The sequence below is a fragment of the Opisthorchis viverrini genome (genome assembly GCF_000715545.1).
Source record: "Opisthorchis viverrini unplaced genomic scaffold opera_v5_4, whole genome shotgun sequence".
NCBI classification, from domain to species: domain Eukaryota; kingdom Metazoa; phylum Platyhelminthes; class Trematoda; order Opisthorchiida; family Opisthorchiidae; genus Opisthorchis; species Opisthorchis viverrini.
The window spans coordinates 3,822,408-3,841,002 of NW_008751660.1; the positions used below are offsets into that span (position 1 = coordinate 3,822,408).

The following is an 18,595-nucleotide window of genomic DNA, read 5'->3' on the forward strand; positions in this document are numbered from 1 at the left end:
ACTCCAGTATCGGAAGACAACTGTCCACAGATTAACAGACAATGTCCTCTGTGGTTTCTGTGGCCAACAGACTGACCTGCTTATCACTGGTCTCCACGAAATAGATTACCATATCACCAATATTGCCCTGGTAACGAGCCCTGCCCTTTGTGCGCAGAAGATCTTCAGATACGTCCCCCAGGTTAGTGCGCACGTAGCAATTGAACCATTTCCTTCTATCACCCGTCGATCGTGCATTCGCAGCCTTCCGTCCATCAGGCACTCACCTAAGATAGCATAATTTGGTGTAGATCTTGACAAGCATGTGCAAACCACACTAACCTAAAAGACTATATGGCCTCATAAACGAATGCCGAAATTCGCAAAGGGACATGCAGCGGTCACCAAGTGGCTTTTATTAAAGAAGTGCATGGGGAAAACCGAACAACAAACGTAACAGCTCCACAAGTTCACCTTTCATTTTGTCGCATTTTTCACATTTTCTAGATTTTCGGTGAATGAAAACGTCCGATGGCACTAACTGAGAACATGGATTTTACTGGTGAGACGTAAGAACGGAATCGGAACCTTAATGGAATTTTCCCGTGACATGCAATAACCTCTTGGGAACTTCCTTGAGGATATCTGCCTTTTGAGCCTGGTTGGTGCCGTAACATACTTGCATATTATTATCACTCCCACCGGAAAACACCTAGTGCCAAGTCTAACCCATAGCCAATAGCATTTTTTAACATTCTCGATGACTTCTTGCAGTTCAAGGATGGGCCTCCGGTCTTGAAACCTGGAAGACCTCACACAATGGTGGCTCTTTAAGCTTAGCGATTTATTGATGAAAATGAATAAATTCAACGCCTAGTCTGCAATCTTCCATTCCGTGCAGTTTCGGCATCATCATATGATTTGTTCACAGTCCATCAGGTGTTTTATATGGTTAAACCTTGGACCAAATATAGCGGAGCCGATCATACATAAGCGGACGCCGTGGTGGTTCGCAGGAATAAAAATGGTGAAACGGACGGTAGGATTTCACCGCTATCATTCTGACAGCCTTTAGAGAAGAATAAAACAGCGGTGAAACAGATGGCAAATTCACGTGATCTGAGGCTCCCCAAGTGGATGAACCTGGAGTTTGCCTGGCCTTCCAGGATCCACAGATACACGAATGTGTATGCCTCTCTCGCTTGGGTCGGCTCACAAGACAGAGCTATCCAAAAGTACAGAAGCTGGTTAAGGGATACGAGGTCAAACATGGTTCCGACCTACTCTACAAATTAGCAGTGTGGCAGAAGAAGACTAAAAGTTGCACAGGGGAAACATGCGATCCCGGGCCAGGGGCTGCAGCGTAGAGGAGCAAGTCCTGCTTGGGGTATGACGGTTGACAGATCCAAATGATAAAATCGCCGAACTTTTAGAAATTTATTCCAAGTCTGCCCACAAAATTTCGTATAGAATTTCACCAGAGACTTCGCGCGAGGCCCCAGAACTAAGTGTACGAAAAATGCACTGTTTTTATGTGTTAGTGAGGTAACAACTCGGTGTTTGCAAAAGCTGTCACAACTTGTTTAATAATAGTAAAAATGATTACTCCCCACTTATGGGTGGCATGCCGTCGGGCATTATTATAAGGTCACAGGCAAAATGATAGCATGAATGGCTGGGGTTGTGCGTACAGAATGGTTTTGTCGAAGGGGACAGCATCACAAGTGGTAGACATCATCTCGTATAAGCGTGGTCACCACTAAACTGGCATGGCCAGGGAGGCGCAGTTACTATGCGTTTTTTTGACCAGTGCTGTTTCTGATCTACGTCAACGACCTCCCAGATGTTCTTGCGAGTCCATGTCTACTTTTTGCGGACAACTTGAAATCCTGAAGTTCCAATGCCAGTACCCTCCAAATGGATGTAGACGCTGTCAACCAGTGGTCGTTGGACTGGCACATTCCTCTGAATGATGAAAAGTGCGTCCGTATGTCGTTTGGAGGTGACTCAGCGAATGCCTATGATGCATGGTGAGAAAGGACCATAAAACATCATGTGGATAGATGCCAAAAAGGATTTGAGCATCTGGGTCTCCTCAAAATTTTCCTTCTCACTGCACCATCAGAAATCGGCCCACAAGGCATTCGCCATTCCACGGATGATCTGACGCACCTTCTCCCGTATTACTCGCATGGACTTCTAACTACTGTATGTGGCCTACGTCAGACCGCTCCTGGAGTAGGCCAACCAATTTGTCCACTCAGGGTGCACGAAAGACGTCACCCTCATTGAGCGTGTCCAGCGGGCCGCCACTAGAATGGTTGTTGGCCTCAAATCCGTGGACTACGAAACGCGTCTTGCGGTGCTTAATCTCTTTCCCCCAGAGTACCGTCGCCTCCGAGGGGACCTAATTCTTACTTATGCCCTGTTTGAACAAAGCTTGGCAAACAGTTTTCTACCGCTGACCCAGCAAACACGGCGGGGACATAGTAAGAAAATTTTCAAGCTCAGAGCACACACATTCATTAGACAAATTTTTTTCTCATTTCGGGTAGTAGCTTCGTGGAATGGCCTTCCTCCGACGGTTGTCCACACTACTTCTAAAACCCATTGTAATGCATCATTGGACATTTATTCATGCGAATCCTCGCACTGGCGCGCATACCGCACCGCGCTGAGAACAGAAAGAACAGTGCTTGTGCCTTTCAGGTGAACGACAGCCACTGACTGACAAGAACACAAGCGACCCGGAAAACCTGGGCAATAGCCTCGATCCTGTGTATCAATCCGTGAATCCGTGAAGCCAGCTGCTAGACGCACAATGAATTTTTGTGCAAAACCCCTGCCGGCGAAATAAAATCTTTAACGTCAAATTGTTGCAATTCTTGGCACATATGCGTAGACTGAAAACCCCCCTTCTGCAGTTATTTTTTGGGATTTGTTTAGATCGATCTCTTCTGAAAATTATTGGCGCACATTCGGTTTTGAACTTCTGTAACGCATTTGAAACCCGACTGTACCTGATTGTATGTCTATCATATGACATTATTTGTGCCTCTCCCTCTGCAGGTACCACGGGCGAGTCACCACGGGCCCTGGACAGGGAAGAGCATCCCACTTGTACACCCCCCTAACTGACCTTGACCCAACTTTGTACACCCCCGACTTGCGTTTTCGGTTTCGTTCGAATACACGCGTGTCGTTACCACGCTCCGGTGTTCTCTTCTGCCTCACCCGCCCTGTGATCATGTGTGCTGTGTATACCGTGTGGACTCATTAATACCAGTCCGTATCTCCGCACATTTCAGAACTGACGTGTGCGGTCACCACATCCTCTCGAACATCGAATACCGCTGACTTCCTGACATCCCACGCTACATTGGTGACAGTGGTGGGATAATTCAACTTCGAGGTTAATTTTCGATCTCCCAAATATAACGGAACATGTACGACGAAACTGCCAGAGAATCGGTCGGTATTTTGAAGCTGATCATGTCCCGCATCCAACCACCTCTGGAAGAATCAGAGACGTTTCAAATGGGCGACGATTTCACGCTCTGGTCGGGTCGAATGAAGGCATTCCTTACGCTGGTACATCCGCAGTATCACGAGTATTATATCCTGTCCCATCTAGATGACCCAGCCGCCCGTCGTGTACTTTATTCAGGCGTTTCGCTGTCTGCACCATCAGACATCCTCTGGAATGACTTGTCCTTCCTGTTCGATACACGACCGCCGAGTCATGTCCCTCACTCCTCGCGCAACATGAACCCTCTGTCCAACAGTTCGATGCTTCATTCGCATCCTCCGGTCCGCATTTTTCTCCTACTACTTCCACACTTGATGTTATGTGTCCACATTTGGGTACCACAACAAAACCGCCCACGCAGTTTGATCCCACACTTGGCGTCACACAAGCGGCTTATTCAATTCCGGATAATGGAGTTGATAATATCGAAAAGCCGCCAAGAGAGACGGAAAGGAACACAGCTCGGACCTTACCTGATAACTTGAAGCAAGTGCACGAAGAGGTTACCAACTACGCAACATGTCATGTTGGTCATGTGGACGAGCGGAACCCAGCACCTCACACTGAAGACGACGAAAACAATCAAGCTGTAGACAGCAAGCAACAACAAACAAAAGTGGTGGTGGACGCGAACTTCAGTGCACAGGTGAATATGGACAACGCATATACCACGAACCTGGACACAGTGGTCAACAGAGCAGACGTCTCTATCGTCATCTCGCCGGCTGAGCACACAGAATATGCTGTCTATCAAACAGATGCAGTTTCGATCATTCCGTTGAATTTGACCCCAGTCTAAACCAAGACTTCCGCCACCACTGCCAACACTTCTGAAGACCGGCACCCTTTGGCTCGTCAAACCCGCCTTAAAGTTGACAACTCAGGTGGCAACGTGAGTGACGTGTCGCACCGACTCCCAATAGGCAAAAGAGCCCCTCGACGCACGCAAGAAGCGAGGAATAACTGTCCTCAAGTCAACCCCAAAAGTGAATTTTGGGGTAAGTATCTCTACCTGTTTGTCGGCCGCCCGCCTTATGGTGATATTTCGATAACCTGAATTATATCTTCCTCTCATTTCAGGACTTCAACGGCCAAATGAACGATCCTCACGAAGAAGAAAATGTGCTTCAGCGAAGGACATATGTAGACTTCAAAAGGACCAATATATCTCAAAATTTCAAGACGTCCATTTTGGGCCTTTTCTCCGTCACACATGGATGGATTAGTTAGGCATCGTGTACCCCTGGCCGTATGTTAGTGGTGTGCGTCAGTTAAGATCGTTCAGCTCTCTAGTTTTATCGACGTAGGCTCTATGTGGCTAGTTAGTTAGGCATCGCGTACNTAGCCGCATGTTAGTGGTGTGCGTCAGTTAAGATCGTTCAGCTGTCTGGTATTATTGACGTAGGCTCTATGTGGCTGGTTAGTTTGGTATCGTGTACTCCTAGCCGCATGTTAGTGGTGTGCGTCGGTTGAGATCGTCCAGCTGTTTGGTATTATCGACGTAGGCCCTATGTGGCTAGTTAGTTAGGCATCGCGTGCCCCTAGACGCATGTTAGTCGTGTGCGTCGGTTAAGATCGTTCAGCTGTCTGGTATTATCGACGTAGGTTCCATGTGGCTAGTTAGTTAGGCGTCGCGTACCCCTAGCCGAATGTTAGTGGTGTGCATCGGTTAAGACCGATGAACCTCGAGGTCTTTCTAGCATAATTCGGAACCTATAATGAAAACCTTTGTAATTTGCCAGCCAAACTGCACGATGTTTAGCAAATAATTAGCGTGCACTACGGAATTTTTACTGACAACAAAGAATCATCGACCAAAATTTGTTTGCACGAATGCGCCTACGCAAATGTTGCATCTTCGAAGGCCATTTAGCTTCTAGAATGTTGAGGAAATCTGTTCCGGTGGAAAAATACCTGAAAATTACTTTCATTTTATGTGAGTCAACCTTTTCTACAATTCGCGATTTTTTATCATCAGGTAACGTATTCACAGTCGGCGGACTTTATTGACCTGGAGATTTCGTTCACTTAAACAAATCGCCATGGTAAAGTAATAATACAGGAGCATATACATTATACATAGACATTCTACACTATGAAGTGGCAAGTCTGAAAATGCCGTAGATTTCCAGAAATCAATCTCAGTGTGCGAATAGCCAGCGGCATCCGCCAAAGATCGGATCGTGAGGATTTGAATGTGGCGGGCAAAAGCAAAGCGAGAGATGGCAAAACAAAGAGCTTCCTGCCAAATACGTGACAAGAGGACTGTCGATGCTGGAAAGTGAGGAACCAGAAAATAAGATCTAGTGAAACAGACGTGTTGGCGCCATCCAACTAGTCAAATTGAACTAAACCTTAAACCACTGTTAAGGCCTCGTGGCCTTGGACCGTTGGGCTCACGGCCGGGGTCATAAAAAGAGCAAGTGAGGGTGATGAAATGGAGGGATTAACAAAGCGGATGAATGATATCAGGAATCTCAGAATCGCAGTGCACAGTGAAACTGTGAGGACACAGTGGTATCGCTGTTGTTGAGGAAGTTAGTTCCGTGGAAGACTGAGATGGTGGCAGCACACGAACCGGAGCGCGAACGGTATTGGAAATTATTGCTTTTGAGGGGGAAGCACAGGCGCACATAAATGGATAAATTCGAACGAAGAATTCATCAGATTGGAATGTACATGTCATGAAGGCAGTTGGGGCCAGGTGGGGAGCATGTTCGTATTGGTAGTCAGTGGAACGGAGGGTCGCGAGTGTACGGTAGCATGTTAACCAAGAAAGTCGAAAGGAAGTCTGGGGACGATGCCCGGAATCGAACCGCGAACCACCAGGGCCGTTCCGAAGATTACCCCGCTCGGCCATCTAGCCTCGAGCGACCATCGGTGCAAACCTCTGCTAAACAGCTGGGCCTCGTATGCAGTGGGTGTATGTTTCGGTATGGATCACGTGATTAGGACCAGCCAATCATTTGCTTCAGTTTGGCTTGTGCATGAATCGACTTCCGGTCGAGAGTGGGATGGACATGGTTGCGGGTGAGCCATCAAACAGTATGGCAGTGCCGTGACCTGATATATTCCGATTTTTGGACAGCCCTGTATTTAAGGTCATTGGGCTGGGAAGCGCAATTCTTTAAGCAGCAAGATTTTTTCAGGCTTGTCAAGATAACAAAGGTAGAACGAAGCCGCTATAAGATCGCAGGTTTTTCGGTCCGTTTTGGGATCATTGTAGATCATAGGCCAGTTGGAGTGGGTAACGGCCAGCCAGGTCGTCCATACCTGATATTGCCGAAATTCAAACCTTGGAAAGCTGAGGGAATGGCATGTGGTTGGTAAAGTAGGAGATATCAGATGGTATATGTGCGTTACTATACACAGAGAGAAATACTTGACATCTACCGCGATTAGGGTAACTACAACAAGCGATTGTGAGATAGGATAGGGATGTATTTGTACTCAGTAGGCTAGCGACCAAACAAGGACTGGATTTGCTAGCATATGATATTAAATACAAAAGATCTAGTGCAAACCGTTGTAAGCACGCAGTAGTGTTGTGGTTAGGGATTGAACATCCGCACTACATTATTTGGGAGGAAGCTATCGGCAACTCTCACAACATTATGCCGAGTGTCCTGTATTCAGAACAGTTTACCAAACAGTTACAGAGCCGTTAAGCGTTATTATTACCTGTGTAACTGGACAGCTTTGAGAGTACAGAGAATAATATTTTGTCGTCGGCCAAGAAAATATTGGTCCATTCGACCCCTATGGGTGTGGCATTCTGTATGGAAAGTAAAGGATGCAGTAACAAGAATTCGGTTCTTACTGGAGGAATCTTGGTCCATTATGTGGCGTAGGTAAAACAAGTACAATAATGCGATTCGTTTCCTGAATGTGGCGGCATTGAAGGAGTAGAACATTTGCCTATGTAGATCCGTGCTTCACAGCCGCGTCCTAAGCCTCTCGCATTCACTCACCATTCTTGAAGAAATACGTAATTGTACTGTAGATGCGCAGAAGAGGGCTACAAGGTTATCAAGTGGATATGAGTGCGACGTCTATTTGAACGCGCTCCAAAATGCTCATCCTCTCTAGAGTGACGCGCTGTGGAGGAGGTCCACATTATCTCTCAAGCAGGCTTCTGGTACGGCGGGTCGCCTAAACGGTTTTGCACTATAACACAATCTGCTGACATGTGGTGATAACACAACATATCTAATCGGTGGGAATTTTTGTTGCTGCACCATTAGCAAACATGCCCAAGGGGCCTATTAGCCGCACAATGCTCTTAGCTGCAAAACCTTTACGAGTGGAGTAAAACCTTTTTGCTCCAAAATGTTTCAGGATCACGGACCTTCTGGTCAGCAAATTCGCGCTCTAACCACTTAGACCATCTCTCCAGAATCGAGGCATAGCTACACTCAGCTTGGCTTGTTTGCTGTCAAATATGGCTGTACTCACGTGAGCATGAGCTATTGGCGAGCGGAGGTTTCTGCTGATGGCCTTACTCTTTAACCATACAAAGACGGCAATTGCTCGTGGGCGTAGTTATAAGTTTGAAAAGCCTGGGATTCATTATCCCCTTCTGTTGGCTGCACTTCCGGAAGGCGTTTTAATTGCACCTTCGGTTTAGGCTCTCAAGGTGTGCTTAATCAGCACTTGTTCTCCCAGCCTTAGAAATGCTACCTCCAATCAAAGGTGCGTCCTTAGGTGGCTACACATATGGTCGGATGTAAGTGCGAGTTAGGGATCCTTTAATTTTATTCATTCGTCTAGACCTATGTGCTAGTTACACTGTCGATGGTGCACATGTGATCTTCGTCCCGCTTTAGTATTCGTTTAATGAAATGTTCCCAGGTTTCCATTAGTGGATATTGCTGAAGTTATGTTGTTCCGAAAATTCCTCTGGGTTGCCCTCACTCTTAATTGCATTTGAGCAATTTCATTTCAGTGACTTGAAGCAGCTAAAGTATTCGCCGAAGCATGATGGCCTATACACTAAACATAAACATAAACCTTTTAGCTGTAGCACCCTTTAGGTGCCTAGCTGTCATGCTACCCCAAGGAGGCATGATGGCTGGGTACTTCCAGGTTGTCCAATTTCCAGACCGACGAGGTCGAGATGTCGAAGTCGGGTTCGAACCACGGTTAGTAAATTGGCGTCTTAACCACCGAGCCATCTCTCCCCCTCATGGAAAATATGCGTATAAATCTTGGTCAGTGGTGCGGTGATCGCTCGTGCTGGTAAAACGAGTGTTGTACCTATCTGCAGTCCTATGAGGACCATTCCTTTGCTATTGATGCGCGGTTTGTATCGTCAGGGTCCACCTTCGGGTCCCCTCCCCTGAAATTCTGTCCTAGTCTTCCCAGCTTTAGTGAAAACCGTAACATCGAAACGGCTGTTCTCTGGAGGCTAGAATCTTAAAAAGGGTATCAGTTTTTACGGTCCAGCACTACAAGCCGTGCTGATTAGGCCATGTATTTCGCATGCCGAATAACCGTCTGTCACCTGTTTTCCATACTCAGTTCGGCGTAGCGCAAGCAGAGAGGTGACCAGCCCCTGACCTGTCAGAGAGGTATGAAAGAGATTACGAAAAGTCTGGGTACTGTCGGTGCAAATCGCCTTCCAAGATGGGGACCGCGTGATCTCCACTGTGCCTGGTTGAAGACGCTACTAGATATGGTTGATAATCGAGTTCAGTAGCGTTCTTACTGTTAGTTTGTATCCAGATTGCCCGAATGGATGCGTGGAGGTGTAGGCCACAAGTGATGTAAGTTAGCAAACGTAATTCGAGCCTCTGAGATTCTTGCACTAACTTCATCAGACATTTCTGTCAGAGCTAATACAATCACCGAGGTATGTAAAATTTCACACAAATTCCAGTGATTTTCCTGGAATTGTAAGGGGTATGTTCAAATAATGCACTTTATGGAGCAGATCATCGGGATCAAAAACACGATGAAGCTTGAGCAGGGATGTTTACTCGGAAACTTCGGTATAGGGCTCCATATTCACCATTCACGTTTCTGTCAAAAGCTGACAATCCGGATTGCAATTAACAAGTGGCCAACTGGATTCTTCGAATTATTCTAACCAATGACCAGAAGTCCTTTGCTGAATATCGGAGAACCGTTGTGGTCGTTTTTTTCACTGGCAAGCGGCCTCCGAACGAATCACGTAGAACAGTCTATAGTCACTTCCAGCATTCTTCACTTCTTCCACTTCTTCAGACTGATCCACCAGCTTCCTGGTCTCAGTTTCACCCGACGTCCGATAATGCATCCAGTTGAGTTTTTTACGACTAGAAGGAATCTGTCGCTGAATCTCAAGGAATGACACCTTTCTGTCAGAGATCCAACGCTCTGAAGACTTCGGCTGGGTTTTATCGTCGGTGGAAGTCCTAGCGTCACGTACAGCTTCGGATATTTCGCAGCAGGGATAGTAGGCGTTGGGAAGTAGGTTCTGATGCATTTGTTTGACTTCGGAGTCCACGAGCTTCTCGATGGTCGAACGGTGTGTACATGTTTTGCATAGACCAGGAAAGCAGCAACAGACAATTACATGATCGGAGTCAATGTAAACACTCCAGAAGGAGTGACCCTCGCCCCTGTCAGCTGATGCTAATGCGGTTGATTTGGATCCGGTGCTGGTGGACACTATATACACTACGACTTTCGCTTTTCACGAACTTGGCAGTGCACGGCAATGCTATGTGATAATCACATACCGGCAGTGTGCGCTCTCCGTTGTCCATACATCTCATGCCCAACCCAAGCTGACCAGTCAACATAGCCTCAGCTGCGCCAAGCCTGCCTACCCAAGTGTTCACATCACCAGCAAGCATAGCGATGTTTGAGCTTCCATCCTTTTGTTAAAGAACACCTAAAGGCTCGTAGATACTGCCTTTTGTGGTCGACTGGGTTTAATCAGAGACGATAAACATGAGATAATGTATCTCTCTCTTTCGAGACTCATTCACAGCTGTTGCCACATGAACCTCCCAGAGGTGGCTTTCAACAGGTGCTCTTGTCCGGCGGCTCAACACAATAAAGGTGTATCCAGCTGCTACTGCTGCGCAACCGGAAGGGAGAAAGACAGGCGGGACTTTTACGGTACTCGCTTCCTGAGCTGTTTCTGACAAACAGCAAGCACCAATACAGAGAAAAGCCAATGTACGAGGCACAGTAGGTTATTTTCCCGCTCGTTTCGGAGTGAAAACGACAAAAGCAGTCAATTAGACCGGTTTTCGAGGCCCGAAGACTAGCCTCGAGGTGTTGAGGTTTAAAGACGGACGCTCAGAAACTGCGGCTATGTGATGCGAAGCGAACAAGATCTTCAGTCCTAGTGATGGGGCCTGCAGAAACAGCATTCACATTGGTGTGGGGTAAAGGGAAGATGCGTGAAAGTATAGAAAGGAAAGTTTCAAAAGCAGCGTGTTTTCGCTTACCCGCCCTTCTGTGTGCAGCAAGTAAGATGACCTGGCTGATTCCACCACTCGATGACCGGTGTGGCATGACGACGGTTTCAGTCATATGTTCATGTTTTTTGCGGCCTGGTATACTGCCGTCGCTCCCATACGTAGACAGGAACCTGCCTCTTTCGTCCCACCGACAATTGTTTGGTTGACCGACGCGTTACCTACACCACACCAAGTTCCAGAACGCAGTTGCCGGACAGAACTACATTCTTTCTTTGGTATCCCCTTTAGCTTTCTGTTGTCCTTACTTTCTGTAATTAAACTTTCAATACCAGGCTCAATATTTCTCGGTTTTTCATAGCTGTGCTTCATTTATACATTATTTATTTCCACATTCTGGTCGTTACATATTCCTAACAAACTCAATATCCATCACCTTTTAAGGATTTTTTTGACTATGGGTCCCCTTTCCGCTGCAAACTGCGATTTAATGGCGTCCAGTTTTGTTTTACCCATGATGGAAAAATCAGGACGATAAATTTTGAGGATTTTCCTTTACGAAATTCGTTTTTTCCTCGAACGACAGGTAAATGAGTGAAGTGACGGTGCGATCCACTCTTGGGATTGAGATTTTAAGCCTACTAATCAAACAACTCCCGAATTACAGACCTTGTTGATATTTCCACAATCCCTGGCTCGCCCACTACCACGTATGTGCTGCTTCACTACTTCAGCTCGGTTCATTTAATGATATAACGCAGTGCAGCAAGCTGGGTCAAGGAACGTGTTTCATTTTTTTCTCACTCTGACTCGGAAACTAGTCTGTACTCTCCAAGGGTGAATCTTCCGAATGCAGACGGAATCAGGCCAGATTTCCCAGCCTCACTGATGTACAATATGAACGAAACCTGATTGAGCCTTTGGCACACAGGGTCCGTAAATTTTGCACTGAGGACGCCATTGAAGGTCGACTACGAATTTCCTCCAGTCCCAAAATCGCCTGTGTACATGAACTTCCATTAGAGGGGCAATGAGCCTTCCGAAACTATTACACGAAATCCAGTACCCACCGTAGAATTATTTTGCATCTTAGGATTCACTTCACTAGAAACTGTCCGCTCAATACCAACCAGCACACGGTTCTGCTTTCATTATACTTTCCACGTGCTACTATGGGTCATATATGCAATTTGGTGCGTTTGTCAGAGAATGGCTGTGCATTTGTCATCCTCCACAAAGTCAAACATGATTTGTGCGATCGTGACTTATATATCCGGCACGATAACCGGGTCAGTCCGAATGAACTTGATTTATCGAGTGCAATTCAATAGTTCCAAATTCATCTCTGTCAAAGTACTGAAACTATTGCTGTCAGGTTGCGTCACGCGGAGTCACCTCTCTTTGATCAACTAGCTAATGTGACCAAATCCGTATTTTTCACCCCTCCAGACTGAATTTTCGCGCTCTCGCCCACTATCTTCTTCATATTTCTAACTATTTGCTAGATCAGATCGCAAGGAAGACCACTGATCTCCAAACTATCTGCCGTCAAACAACCTGAGTGTATTCGTCAGTACGAACTACGAGTTTTGTAGCAAAGCTCTTGTTGTCTCTTCAATGGCCGTAGTAGATCCTGTCAACAGATCATGCTGGAAATGGCTGTGTAGAAAGAGGCGAGCGGATCTTCCGAGAGTAATACGGGCCTATTTGGTCACAACTCCGGTTCTGTTTTGAAAAAGGTACGACCGAACTCCTCCTGTTGATAGTTCAGCCTGTCGATTGCCGCACGCTGATAGTGGTGCTCCTCAAGCAGGTTTCCGTCGTAACATGATGCGCCTGTACAAAACTGTCTTTATACCGATTGGATTATGCGATTGATTAATCGCTAATGCATCATGGTATTTCAGCAGTTGATTCGTTGATGGACTAGATACCATGTTACTGCTTTAACTCCATATTCATTCACTTTTACCCATTCATTGCCACTCCAAGATTAGCCTAAATGCAAGATTAACGGTGTGTAGGAGTTTGAATGCCAACCTTTGTCATTCATCCTCAGACCTACCGTTTCTGTGTTCGACACTCTAGTTCTTTATGGCCGGCTTGGGGGCTATTTTTGCCTGGCATAGAGATACTATCGTCTTTACTAATCGACACGAGACCCACATGGCACGGGTGAGGATACCACATATTATTCTTGATGAGTGTGTAGCATTGTTGTCGCTTCTCTCCATATAGGAGATGGCTGAAACGAAATAGGATTAATTACTGTGTTGGTGATGGAAATATAAGCTAAAAATTCCCTTTAATCCACATGATTTGATACTTTGATGCTCTTGTTCATTCAGGAAACGGTACAGGCTGTTAGATGATCCTCAAGGGTTGTGTCCTTGGGCCAAAACATGTGTGCACTTCCTTGCAATCCATTAATGCTGCCATCGGTGAGGATACTGGAGACCGGCACCAACCAAGAATTACGCAACCTTGTCAAGGAAGTTGACTTGGTGCGTGTTAGAGATGCGGACAACAACACGTTGTTACATCACGCTTGCTTGCTGGGCAATGTTGAAGCCGTACGGTTGCTGTTAGATGCAGGATTACACCCGAATGTGGGAAATGTCGATGGCCACACAGCTTTGTGTGATGCGGCTTTGAATGGATCAACGGAGGTCATTTCCCTTCTTCTCAATCACGGCGTTGATGTTAACCCTTCTTCCTACTGGGGATCACCTTTAATGTATGCCACCAAAAACGGTATGTTTAGTATATTACCTGTCATTATGTTGGTCACTCAGGGCATATTGATGCCATGCGACTGCTAATAAAAGCGGGAGCTGCAGTCAATGCACCGGATCGGTCTGGATTTTGTCCTCTGCACATTGCAGTCCGAAAAAAGTTTTATGCCGGAGTCCAATTACTCCTGATGGGAGGTGAGTGATAAATGCGATTTGGCTTCACTTTATGTGATCAGAATTCCTTAGCAGCGTTATGGGGTGCGTTCTAGCATGGCTATCTTGATAATTTATGAAACTTCTTTTTTATTTTTTTGGGTAGTTTGCCCATCCAAGGGGTATGTTCTGATAAAGAAACAAGTTTCTTGAATGTTCCTTACCCGACTTTGCGGTAGCAAGTTATGTATATTCCAATGCACACTAAGACAGCACTCTATGCCTTTTGTAGTTAATCTAGTGTACAGCTCGAGATGGCCCAGTAATTGACACGCGAACAGCGACATGCAAGGAGCTCCATGTTTTCATTCATGAACACCGTGTTGATTTTATGAAAGCGATCTCTGACAGGTTTCTTGGCTTGTGGTGCTACAAGAGAACTTTGACTATTGTGTGAATGTTCGGAAACATTCAGTGGCTCTTCCACAAGATAATGTATAACTCCGGTCCTTGGTCTTCACTTTGTCATTCTTTGTCATCATACACGTCTGAGCTTTAAAAACACCTTGCAGGAATAACAGTAACTTCGTTTCCGGCCTGTTTGCTGTGGGGTGTAGATGGTCCGAGGTATGTGAAATTTCGCACCCATTGTTGTACTGCTTTCCTCATCATTGACTGTCGTTCAGGAATGTCTAGGGCCTCTGGGACTTGATCTGAAAGCAGGTAAGCCTAACATCCACCCATATCTCGTTATTTTACTGCTTAACTCGTGCACCGTGGGTTTTGCCTTGGTCCTACCTCACAACCAGTGAGTCATGCTCGCCAATAGTTTCTTTAAGGATGAAACCGCCGAGCCATTCCGCCTAGCATTCTTTTTTGCCGCTGCACGTTGAACCTCACCTTGGGAGTACACTTACTACAAAACTAAATGGCAGCTGCGTTCTTGGAACACAGCTTCTATAAATTTTGTCTCCGGAGCAGTTTCAAGGACGTCTATTTATCAGGTTTTGTCCCAAATCCCTGACCGGAAAATGGTTGATAGGTAATATGGTCAACTGAATTTTCGAACTCGAAAGAAAGGGACAGTTTGACGGGAAACTCACGTGGAACCCAACTGAATCTCTCTCTCTTCATTTTCCTTAGTCGGGAAAGTGTGGTCTTTGTAGAGAGCAAGCGTGCATCCGTATTTATTTCGGATCTATAGAAAAATCGTGCGATCAGTGCGTATTAACGGTTATCTATGTGTGGTAGAGTAAATAAATGAAGAGTACATACAATTGAGTAAGACGAATAATTGCGTCGTAAGGAAATCTGTTGCTGTATGAAGACCACTACCATAGGACGATCACGTATAGGGCTCCTTACCGATGGTCTCTATATGGGGGACGAGTATACTTTATTTTAGTCTTAAAAATACTTCCCAAAATTGACCAAAGTACCCTTTTACTGCAGTAACGTCTTTATAACCATTCTGTCTTACACACACCATGCTCCACCAACCCTTTGAAAGCACCAAAATAGCCTTAAGATGTTTTTCTCTGGAATCCTTTAGACGCTGATCCCAACTGTCCGGCTCGCCTGACTACCCCCCTCCATCTGGCCGCCGAAATGAATGACCTTCACGGGGCTTCGCTTTTGCTTGCTCATGGAGCTTATCCGAACCCGATTGATAAGTTCAATCGCACTCCACTAGACTATGTTCCCAGGGATACCGATCTGTATCGACTGCTGAACACCAGGACTTGTAAGTCGATTGTCACTTTAGGTATATCGTCTAGACCATGGTATCGTTTTAGGCTAAAGTAAGTTTGTCACGAACGCGTAAAATCCGTCTGGACTGAACACATCTGTTTACTGTTGTCACGGCTATAGAGTTAGCGATCACCCATCTAGTAGCAACAGCGTATTTGGTTCGAACTCTCTCTCTGTCTGTCTGTCTCTGGTGTTTTATCCTTACCAGATTATTAAAACTAATTTGGGGACACGAAGGCATCCCGACAACCTGGGGCCAATCAGTCAGTATGCCTTTCTTTTAAAAAATTACCCGGAACAATCGCTCCAACCAATAGACATAAGCTTTAGTGTCCTGTTGTAACACGGTCGCTATCTTTAGTAATACTGCGACATCTGACCTCATCACGCGATACGCGAATCCACGAACACCAGGCAGGATGTGTACTGACCACATCTTCACATTATATCAGGTGCTTGAGCATGGTCACGCATACCATCAGCCAACTGTCACCATTTTCCTTGACTTCAAAGGAGTCTTTAACTCAGTGGGTACGTTCGCTCTTTTGCATGTATTTGGTCAACGAGGTATATCCTCGAAGTTTTTGAATATCCTTCGTGCCATTCACTCCCGTTGTCCTTGTCGCGTTAGGGGGATAACGAGTTGTCTAAAAGTTATCGGTCATAAGTTCGTGGAGGACAGGCCACAACGCGGTCCTGCTAAACTAAAGTGGTTACTTTAAAGTTGGGCGTTGAGGGATCTTCGAGTCTTCCTGAGTTATTTTCGTTGCGCAGGACATGGGGGCGCGATGGGTCGGTGGTTAGAGCGCGAATTTACTGACCGGAGAGTTCGTGGTTCGAACCGGACCTCTGCATGTCGATTTCTATCTCTAGGCTTGGGCAACCTGGCAGTATCCCAACCCCCGTGCCTCCTTCGGGTGGGATGGCAGCTAGACAACGAAAGGATGTTACAGCTAAACGACTTCGATATCGCCGGACAAAGCACGCAGATCTTATCTATGAGCTTACTGCCACTCCTTAGCTAACGCTTGTCTGTCGTTGTGTGCAGGGCTGTGTTGGGTGAGATTGGCAAATGATTTAGGGTGAATCTCCCCAATGAAATCTTTCTCCAAAATTATACTTTATTTCAATCATCTCGAGATGTGTAGGTACCATGCTGTTAGTCGCCTTCTCTAAGGACGTGGGGTTTTTGCGGTAAACCTCACCTTTTGCTAGTTGAGGCCTCCTTGATTGTAGGATAATGATGATAAACTGCTCAGCAGTAGCTTGTGGATCAGTGGCTTCCATTTGGTTTTCCTGGTCGGTATTTCATCCCAAATTTCAGGTTCTCATTTGGAGTCCTAGCTTTTCCATCTCTACACAATCTGGTGGCGAGACTCCCATCTACAAAGGGTAAAACATCATCAGTCTTGCTTTCTGACACTACACTGACATTGTTAAGCTCCATCCTACCGTGAGAGAAGTACACCGTTATATTTATTGATGAACCCTCATCTCGTGCCTTTATAATCCGTGACATAGTATCTAACAGAATCACCTTTTACCATTTAAAAGCGTTCGTCGACAAACTATTTGCTCACCGTGGAATTAAGCTGAAGGTTAAGAAAGAATCACACTTGAGTCTGATAACTGCAGGCGTTATAGTTGGGAGGACAACAACCGATTTCGCATTGCTCACGCGTGAATCAGTGCGCGCACCACAACATTCGCGAATACACAGCGGCTTACCGTTAGTTCATTCTTTCATTTTCTAAAAAGTCCATCGAAAATCGTTCCAGTTATCTAAGAATTTGTGTTTCCTTTTTAATCCAAATTCATCGGTCTGTGATCTCTAAAGCGCCTCACATCCAAATTTATCTTGTTGCTGCTGGGTGTAGACCCATTCAACTGCGTCAAATAACCAAATAGTTACTTTGAAAACCACGTGAAATGCACTCACAAAGGATAGCCTCGACACGAGTCTGATAACACCAGACACTTCCTGAAATTGAATTTCAAGAATACATGTACTTCCAATTTGTTTGGTAAGGTACAAGGTCATCTGCTGACGGCATTTGTCTTCTCTGAATCCGCAATACCTTTCCGAGCCGAATCGTTTCAAACAATTACCTTTTGTCATTATCTGACTAATGGTTTTTTACCCTGATCGCCGATTGATTTTGTTCGATTTTTTCCCCCCAGCTCAAGTGCCCTCACTCCAATTCCTCGTCCGCCTGGCTTTCCGAAAAACAATCCAGGCTGCGGGGCCTGATCAACTGTCCAGTTTTTTATCTGATCGCCGATTGATTTTGTTCGATTTTTTCCCCCCAGCTCAAGTGCCCTCACTCCAATTCCTCGTCCGCCTGGCTTTCCGAAAAACAATCCAGGCTGCGGGGCCTGATCAACTGTCCAAACTGCGGTTGCCGTCCTTGCTTTATGATTACCTGACTTTTAACCGTTTGTGATCTTTTCTAGCTTTTCATATCTGGTTCTGATCTCCTCCTTTAATTTGTCATCATACCTTGTTGTGATCCGTTGTATCTTTGATTTTTCTGTTTGTTTGCAGTGTTCACCTTCTCTTAGCGTTTACCTTGACTATGTTTCTCTGGTTTTGCGACCGTTGTCTGTACACTTGCATCGTCTAATTTTATTTTTGTATTTTTGCTCACTTGTGAGTAGTTAAAACAAAATGACATTTTATCCGTTAGCATGCTTGCGTCAGTCCCTCCGGTGACCGGAAAATCTAGGAAACTTGGCCAAATCAGGTCAACAGGATATGAATGAAGTGCCAATTACGTGAACTGAGTGCGGACAAGTGAATACTTTTAGATTCTGAAAAAATGCTGTAAATTCCCCTCCCTCTCCCTGACCGCCGTTGGTCGGTCCGATCAAGTTACTGTCGTAACTATTTTGCATGGAAATAAGTGAGGATAATGTGTCCCCATATCCATTCCCTCCAAAGCTGAAGAGTGAACATAACCTTCCCACAATAACAGTTTGAAGTCTATCATGAAATGGTGGACTACAACATCCTGTTCATCATCCCGAGAACGATT

General features: G+C 45.7%; 2 protein-coding genes across 2 annotated transcripts in view; both read left to right on the forward strand.

Annotated features, from left to right (window-relative positions):
• T265_00464 (hypothetical protein) overlaps positions 1 to 3,113 on the forward strand; it is a gene marked incomplete at both ends in the record, with an annotated part of 35,005 nt that extends 31,892 nt beyond the window's left edge. Inside the window, one exon of the mRNA XM_009164237.1 lies at positions 3,049 to 3,113. Coding sequence (XP_009162501.1) covers positions 3,049 to 3,113 — 65 coding nt within the window. The remainder of the gene's footprint in view (positions 1 to 3,048) is intronic.
• A 10,209-nt stretch (positions 3,114 to 13,322) lies between these two features.
• On the forward strand, positions 13,323 to 18,251 carry T265_00465 (hypothetical protein; the record flags this gene model as incomplete). The annotated part of the gene is made up of 4 exons (XM_009164238.1): positions 13,323 to 13,674; positions 13,716 to 13,850; positions 15,361 to 15,552; positions 17,871 to 18,251. The coding sequence occupies 4 exons, from the start codon at positions 13,323 to 13,325 to the stop codon at positions 18,002 to 18,004; spliced, it is 813 nt and encodes a 270-aa protein (XP_009162502.1).
• Positions 18,252 to 18,595: the final 344 nt, after the last annotated feature.